The sequence below is a fragment of the Nothoprocta perdicaria genome, unplaced genomic scaffold, assembly GCF_003342845.1.
Source record: "Nothoprocta perdicaria isolate Ctin4 unplaced genomic scaffold, notPer1 scaffold_10, whole genome shotgun sequence".
Classification (NCBI taxonomy): Eukaryota; Metazoa; Chordata; class Aves; order Tinamiformes; family Tinamidae; genus Nothoprocta; species Nothoprocta perdicaria.
Genome location: NW_020454094.1, coordinates 7,695,721 through 7,702,343, shown reverse-complemented (window position 1 = coordinate 7,702,343; position 6,623 = coordinate 7,695,721). Strand labels below are relative to the sequence as shown.

The 6,623-nt window shown below is 64.5% G+C and overlaps 1 protein-coding gene across 1 annotated transcript; it reads right to left on the bottom strand.

Moving 5' to 3' along the window:
- Window positions 1-2,637: 2,637 nt before the first annotated feature.
- GALT (galactose-1-phosphate uridylyltransferase) lies at window positions 2,638-5,538 on the bottom strand. Its single transcript, XM_026040008.1, has 7 exons — window positions 5,409-5,538; window positions 5,261-5,317; window positions 4,631-4,753; window positions 4,343-4,475; window positions 3,766-3,849; window positions 3,130-3,284; window positions 2,638-3,028 (listed from the first exon to the last, which is right to left on the bottom strand). The coding sequence occupies exons 1-7, from the start codon at window positions 5,529-5,531 to the stop codon at window positions 2,963-2,965; spliced, it is 741 nt and encodes a 246-aa protein (XP_025895793.1). The 5' UTR covers window positions 5,532-5,538; the 3' UTR covers window positions 2,638-2,962.
- Between the last annotated feature and the right edge of the window lie 1,085 nt (window positions 5,539-6,623).

Below are 6,623 nucleotides of genomic sequence, written 5' to 3'. Positions count from 1 at the left end.
TAACTAGCGTGTCTCCTTGTTGGGATGATGAAGTTGGTATTAGGGATTGGGTAGTGCCAAGCACTGATCCCCAACACAGACTTGCTTCTCATGCTGAAATCCCAGCCCAGCACGCTGGTATGAGTGTTAAAGACCCCAAACAAGGTTTCTGCAACAACGTGGCCGTGTGGCTTCTGCCTTCCCAACAGGCTTGGCTGTAGAGAAGGCGGCTCCTAGGGTTCATGGCTGCACAGAGCAGGGGGTGCACAGGAGGATCCACCTCTGGCAACCGCAGGTTCCCTTTGACAGCAGCAGATCAAGGATGCTTTTAATCTCTTGCTCGTAAATCCACCCATGCCCTGCCACTTTATTTTTGAGAACATTTGCATGTTGACTGCCCAAATATAAAAGGCTTCGGAGCAAAGCAACGACGGTTCCTGTGCTTTGCACCGCACTTGTATCACGGGCGCGTGGATCCGCCTGCTTCCTCTGCACCTCTCCCTGCCTCGGGGAGCTGCTCCAACGCTCCCTCCCGGCTCATCCCACCCCCTCACACACGTTAAAAATACCCAAGCGAGTGGAAGCGGATCCATCGCCTGTCGCGGGGAGCGGAGGGAAGCTCAGTGCAATCCTGAAGCCCAGTCTGGCTCTCACGGCTGCTGCAATTCCCAAGGAAATCCAGGCCAGATCCCTGCGCTTCTCCTCCTCCCAGGCTCAAAGCTACAGGTGACTCCACCTCTGAAGTTTTCATGGCAGGAAACACTTTTTTGGGGGAGAAAATAAATGATAAAGATAATGCCCACACTCCTTAGCAGCTCAGAGCCGCTCTAGCAGCAGCTGATCTGCAGCAGCGGGGACGGCAGCCCAGCACGGGCACCTGTGTTCCCTGCGTCCCATCCTAAATCACAGCGCAACAAACAGGCTATTCATTAGGCACTGTTTAATTAAGCAATATGGATCCTGCCTTGATATTTACAGTCCCACTCGTTGTGATTTATTAGGGAAAGTGCCTCGTTCTTAAAGACGGCGGCTGTAAAGTTTAATACTGCTTGACTTACTGCGAGGTTCATTTACGGCTCTGGGTTGACGCGATGCGGACCGGGCTCGGAGCTGGTGGCCTATTAAATCACAGCTAACTACGCGTGCAGGGAGATATGACGAGCTTCGTTACCAGTTCAGTGGTTAATTACCCCAATCTGCATTCCCATATTTAAGCTACTTCGCTGACGCTTTTCCAGGCCCTGGGGAAAGCCGGGCAAATTTGAAGCTGGGTTGTCACAAATGTGCTCGTGAAGGGACAGTGGCTGCAAATGAACTGCAGAGCCCTGCAGCATTTCTCCACTTCCAAGTGCTCCAAACATGCACAGGCACCAGTTAGTTGTACCAGGAAACAATAAAATAAAGTTTGCAGAAAGCCTGGCTCCAAGCTGCGGTATCTCCCTTCCTCCCGTCCCTGCGCTAAACGATGGCTCTGAGCTTGAGAGTCACCTACACAGGTCCATGCACTGCTGCCCACTGCCACGGTGTGGAACCACAGCTTCCCGGGATGCTGGAAAAGCACCCGGATGCCGGCAGGTCTGAGCCTGGTGATGGGACTGGCTCTGCGATGGGCTGATGATGAGGATGGGGAGGAGAGGAAGAGGGGGTTCAACACCCACATCCAACTTGGTATCCTTGTGGGCAGGGGGAAATGGCACTTCCCAGAGAGGGTTGTTTAGTAGGTAGTGGCAAAGCAGTCCTGAGGGGGAGAATATTCAATCCCTTGCAAGATATTTCTAGCCCCCAGGAGACCAATTACAGACTTTACAGTAATACAGGCCTCACTGGGGAGATGAGAAAACACATCTTTGGTGACAAAAAATAATAAGATAAAATAAGATAAGATAAAACCCCACGTTAGGACACGACGGCAGATGGTGCTCAGCACCTAGCACCATGTGAGGAGCATCCTCACCAGGGCAGGCCCCTGAGGCTCCCCCCTGCACCCTCCAATGAGCCCCGGTGCCAACCCCGCGTCAGCCCTGCGAGCCCCAGGGTGAAGGGGCTGCAGGGGGAGCAGGCGCCCGCCGGGCTCCTCGCAGTGCCCCGCCAGCCCCGGGCCAGGTCACCCAGCCCCAGAGCGGGGCCGGAGGGGCTGGCAGCACAAGGAGCTGGGCCAGGCCCCCCGCGCCCCGCTCGCGCCTGATCGTCGCTGCAGCCCTGAGCACTCGCGGGCCGCGGCGGCAGCCACAGCGCTACGGGCAGCAAGGAGGACGAGCAGCAGCCCCGAGCTCAGCCCCAGGGCAGCGGCCCCGAGCACTCGGCCAGGGAGCTGCGACCAGGGGACTCCATGCAGGGATTTTCCCCGCCTCAGCCCCTTTGGAGAGGGCACCGTTAAGTCCTGAGCGGCACAAAAACCTCCCTGTCGTGCTGCTCCTTCCCACCGCGCTCTCAGGGACAGGCTCAGAGCTCCCTCCAGGGAGGGAACGGAGGCAATGCAGAGCCAGAGCCAGCAGCAGGTGGCACGGGGAGGCCTGGGACCTCCTTGCACCCGCCTCCTGTTCCCCCCTTGGGAAGTTACGGAACAGACACCCCTGCTCCGGGGCCGAGAGCCAGCAGGCCGCAGGCAGGAGCACTTTGCTTACGGGTTTTATTGGCCGGAGAGGCAGTGTCCCTCCGTGGGGCAGGCAAACCCACCGGCATCACTGCCGGCTGCGCCACTAAGGGACTGGTTTGGGAGGAGGGTAAGGCCTTTCGTGCCGGTAACAGCACTCCGGAGGCAGGAGGAGGATGAGGAAGGAGGCAGCAGGAATGGTATCACCTGCACATGGACACAGCAGCATTAGAGCTCGGGTTACTTGTGCTCCGGCAGGCAAACCTGGCCCAAAGGCAGGCCCAGCTGCGACAAGGCTCAGGAGAAGGAGCCATGGCAAGGACAGGAGAGGGGTGACAAACGCGGTGACTCCTCTCCCTGGCACCTCTGTGCAAAGCCAAGGGCACCGTGTCACGACGCCTCCTCGGGCCGCTCTTTGTAGTGCACGTCGGGCAGGCTCCTGAGGCGCTCGGCAGCCTGCGGGGCAGAGCACGAGGGGCAGAGCACACGCAGAGCCTGGCACGGCTCCCGCAGCCCCGGGGAAAGCGGCGCGGCCCCATCCCCGGCGCCAGCCCCACCTGCTCCGGCGTGAGGTCCCTCTGCGCCTGCGCCAGCATCTCGTAGCCCACCATGAACTTGCGGACGGTGGCGGAGCGGAGCAGCGGTGGGTAGTAGTGGGCATGGAGCTGCCAGTGCCCGCAGTCCTCCTGCAGGTGGGGGCCCGTGGGGGCTCCTGCCAGGGGTGCAAGTGCTGAGCGTGGGCCGAGGCCACGCCGGGCTCCCTGCCCCACCACGGCGGATGCAGGACATGGAGGACATGGCCCTCTACCCCATGCTGAACCCAAGGGCACAAGTGCAACAGCCTTCAGGGCACCAAGGGAGAACAGCCAGAGAACAGGCCATGGAGCACACTCCTGTGCCCCATAACCCTGGTGCTCAAAGCCCCCCAAGCAGTCAACACCATGGGTAGGGGAAACTGAGGCAGGGTGGTCAACACAGCCTTCCCACTGCTGTATCCCACTGGTGGGCTCTCAGCCTCCCCATTACCCACCGTGTCCTCTCCCCTCCCCATGCCGTGGAGAGACCTTGGAGTCCTGGCTTTCCTCCCCAGCTCCACAAGCCTGAGCAAAGCAAGCCTGGCCCAAGCAGTGGGTGTGATGCCCTGCCAGGGGTGAACAAGAGGGTCCCAGGGCTCCCCCAGTCCAGGCACTCACCGTGCCAGCCCATGGAGTAGGGGAAGGAGACCTCAAAGAGGTTGTCATACTTGATGAGAAGTTTCTTCATGATGGAGGCCAGGCCTGCAACGGAAGCGTGAGGGTAGAAGGCAGGTGGCACATCAGGCTGGGGCGTTTTGCACCCATTCCTGGGCAGCAGCACCACAAGCTGCCACGAGAGCTTGTCGGGGACACCAGTGACAGGGAAGGGAGCCAGGCTGCCCACCCACATGAAGAGGGGGCAGGTGATGGGCCTGGAGCAGCACCCATGGCTGATCAGCCACCATCGCATGGGTATTGGGTGCCTTCTGCTTCATCACCCCCAAAACAGGTCCCAGTTCCCCACTGGAATGGTCAGACCCCAGACTCTGTCTTCTCTCCCCACCTGTGCTGTGATGGGGAGGTCGAAGGGGACAGGCTCACCTGCCAGCGCAGAGGACAACAAACGGGGACCCCAACTCCCACCCAAACAACCCTGCCTGCCCCACAGGGTGCGGGACCCCCCACGCCAGCCAGGCTGCTGGCGACAGGGTCCTCCTCAGGGCCCCGCGCGCCGCATGGGGACAGAGCCACTCACTGTCCCTCTCGTGCTGGCGCAGCTCCTGCAGGCGGCACACGTGGCGGCGCGGCAGCAGCAGCGTCTGGAAGGGCCACGTGGCCCAGTAGGGCACCACCACCAGCCAGTCGGCGTTCTCCACCACGAGCCGCTCCTGCGGGACGCGCCACTCGCCGGGGCCACGCGCACGACCCTCGCCCCACGGAGCCCACCCAGGGGACCGAGAGAGGGGGACCCGTCCTGTCCCCCACCCCAGCACACGTCCGTGTGGCCAGGTCTGCAGGGAGGGCGCCGCGGAGCCGTCCCCACCTTCCTGCGAGCCTCCTGCTCGGCGTATTCCAGCAGCATGGGCACGCCATGCTGCCTTCGGTATTCCCGCTGCGTCCGGTCTTCCAGGCGGGCCTCATTCGGGAGGAAGCTGCTGGCCCAGATCTGCCAGGAGAGAAACAGGGCTTAAGGACATGCTTAGCTGCCCCCCAGCCCCTACTGTGCCCACCCTATGGCACCTGCCCTGCCCCACAGCCCTCCCCCTGGTCAGGACCCCTCGCTCTCCCAAGGGACAGAGTGGGGTGGGCACTTCCATGAGATGTATGGAGCAAAAAGCCTCCGTGCCCCTGCAGGGACAGGCCCGAAGCAGAAAGCACAGGACTGGGGGCACCATGGGGGATAATCGGCCACACTTCCCTCAGGAAGGGGCTCCTGCAGCCCCTGGCACACAGGGGTGCCCCAGCCCGGCTCCCCATTCGCAGGCCCGTGCTGCCCCCAGGCGGAGAGCCTGGGACTGTCCCCAAATGAGGAGGTGGCCGGAGAGGCATCGGGAAGGGGGGTCCTCCCTGCAGGACGGGCCCAGAGCCCGGGGTTGGGCAGCGTGGGCTCCATCCCCCCCCGAGGGGCTGCAGGGTCCCGTGGGGCGTGGGTCAGCGCGGGCCGGGCACTCACCTGGCAGTGGGGGTGCGGGTTGGAGCAGCCCATCATCGCTCCCTTGTTCTCGAAGATCTGCGCGTGGAAGAGCAGGTCAGGGCGCCCGGACACCCCAAAAGCGCCAGGGCAGCCCCTCGGTGCCCGTCCCGCCGGGGCGCCCACGCACCTGCACCCAGGGGTACGTGGCCCCCAGCTCCTCGGCCAGCTCGACCCACTTGTCCACAACGGCGCGGATCTCGGCCAGCGCCATGAGGGGCAGCGTGAGGTCGGAGCGCGGGTGGAAGCACATCACCTTGCTGTGGGCACAGGGACGCTGGGCATGGGGGGACACCGGGCACGGGGCACACTGGGCATAGGGGGGGACACTGGGCATAGCGGGGGGATACTGGCCATAGAGGGGACACTGGGCACGGGGGACACCGGGCATAGGGGGGGACACCGGGCATAGCGGGGGGATACTGGCCATAGAGGGGACACTGGGCACAGGGGGTGACACCGGGCATGGGGGACAGGGGACACCAGGCATGGGGCACACCGGGCATAGGGGGGACACCGGGCATACGGGGGACACTGGGCATACGGGGGACATCGGGCACGGGGGACACTGGGCATAGGGGGGGACATTGGGCATGGGGGACACCGGGCACGGGCACACCGGGCATAGGGGGGACACTGGGCATATGGGGGACACTGGGCACAGGCACATCAGGCACAGGGACACTGGGCACAGAGGGGACACCGGGCACAGAGGGGACACCGGGCACAGAGGGGACACAGGCTCCCCACGGCGCCGCCAGACGGGACCTACCAGACACCTCGCGCGGGCGCCGCGCGGAACAAGGGGTGGTCGCTGGCGTCTGCGGGAGGAGAGCGGGGCCGGTGGCAGCACGGGAGCCGCGGGCAGCCCCGCGCCCGCCCCCAGCGAGGCCTTACCGGGCTCGGGAGCGTCGGGCTGCAGCGCGGGGAAGTCGTTGGGGAAGACGAAGGTGCCCTCGTAGGGCGGGTTCACCTGCGCGGGGACAGGGGGTGACGGCGGGTGCCGGGGGTGCCGGGGGCGGCACGGGGGCCGTGTCCGCGGCGGTACCTGTCCGCCGGCGCGGCGGGCGCCCGGGCACAGCGGGTTGGCCGCGTCCCAGCGGGGCACGTCCTCGGGCGGCGGGCGCTCCAGCTGCCCGTGCCAGGGCCGCCGCACGCGGTGCGCCGACACCAGCACCCAGTCGTCGCGCAGCGGGTTGTAGCGGCCGTGCTGGTGCTCTGCGGGAACACGGCGCGGGTGGGCGGCGGCACCGGCACCGCTCAGCCGCCCCGCCCGCTCCCGCTGGCCCGCGCTCGGTAGCCGGGGGGCGACGCGAGGCAGCCCCGCGGGGGAGGCGGGGGCCGC

Coding starts and splice junctions, on each gene's coding strand:
- GALT (XM_026040008.1), bottom strand. CDS start 5,531: ATGTGCTTCCACCCGCGCTCCGACCTCACGCTGCCCCTCATGGCGCTG. Junction 5,318..5,408: donor CCACGTACCCCTGGGTGCAG/GTGCGTGGGCGC, acceptor TTCCACGCGCAG/ATCTTCGAGAACAAGGGAGC. Junction 4,476..4,630: donor AGCAGGAGGCTCGCAGGAAG/GTGGGGACGGCT, acceptor CGCGTCCCGCAG/GAGCGGCTCGTGGTGGAGAA.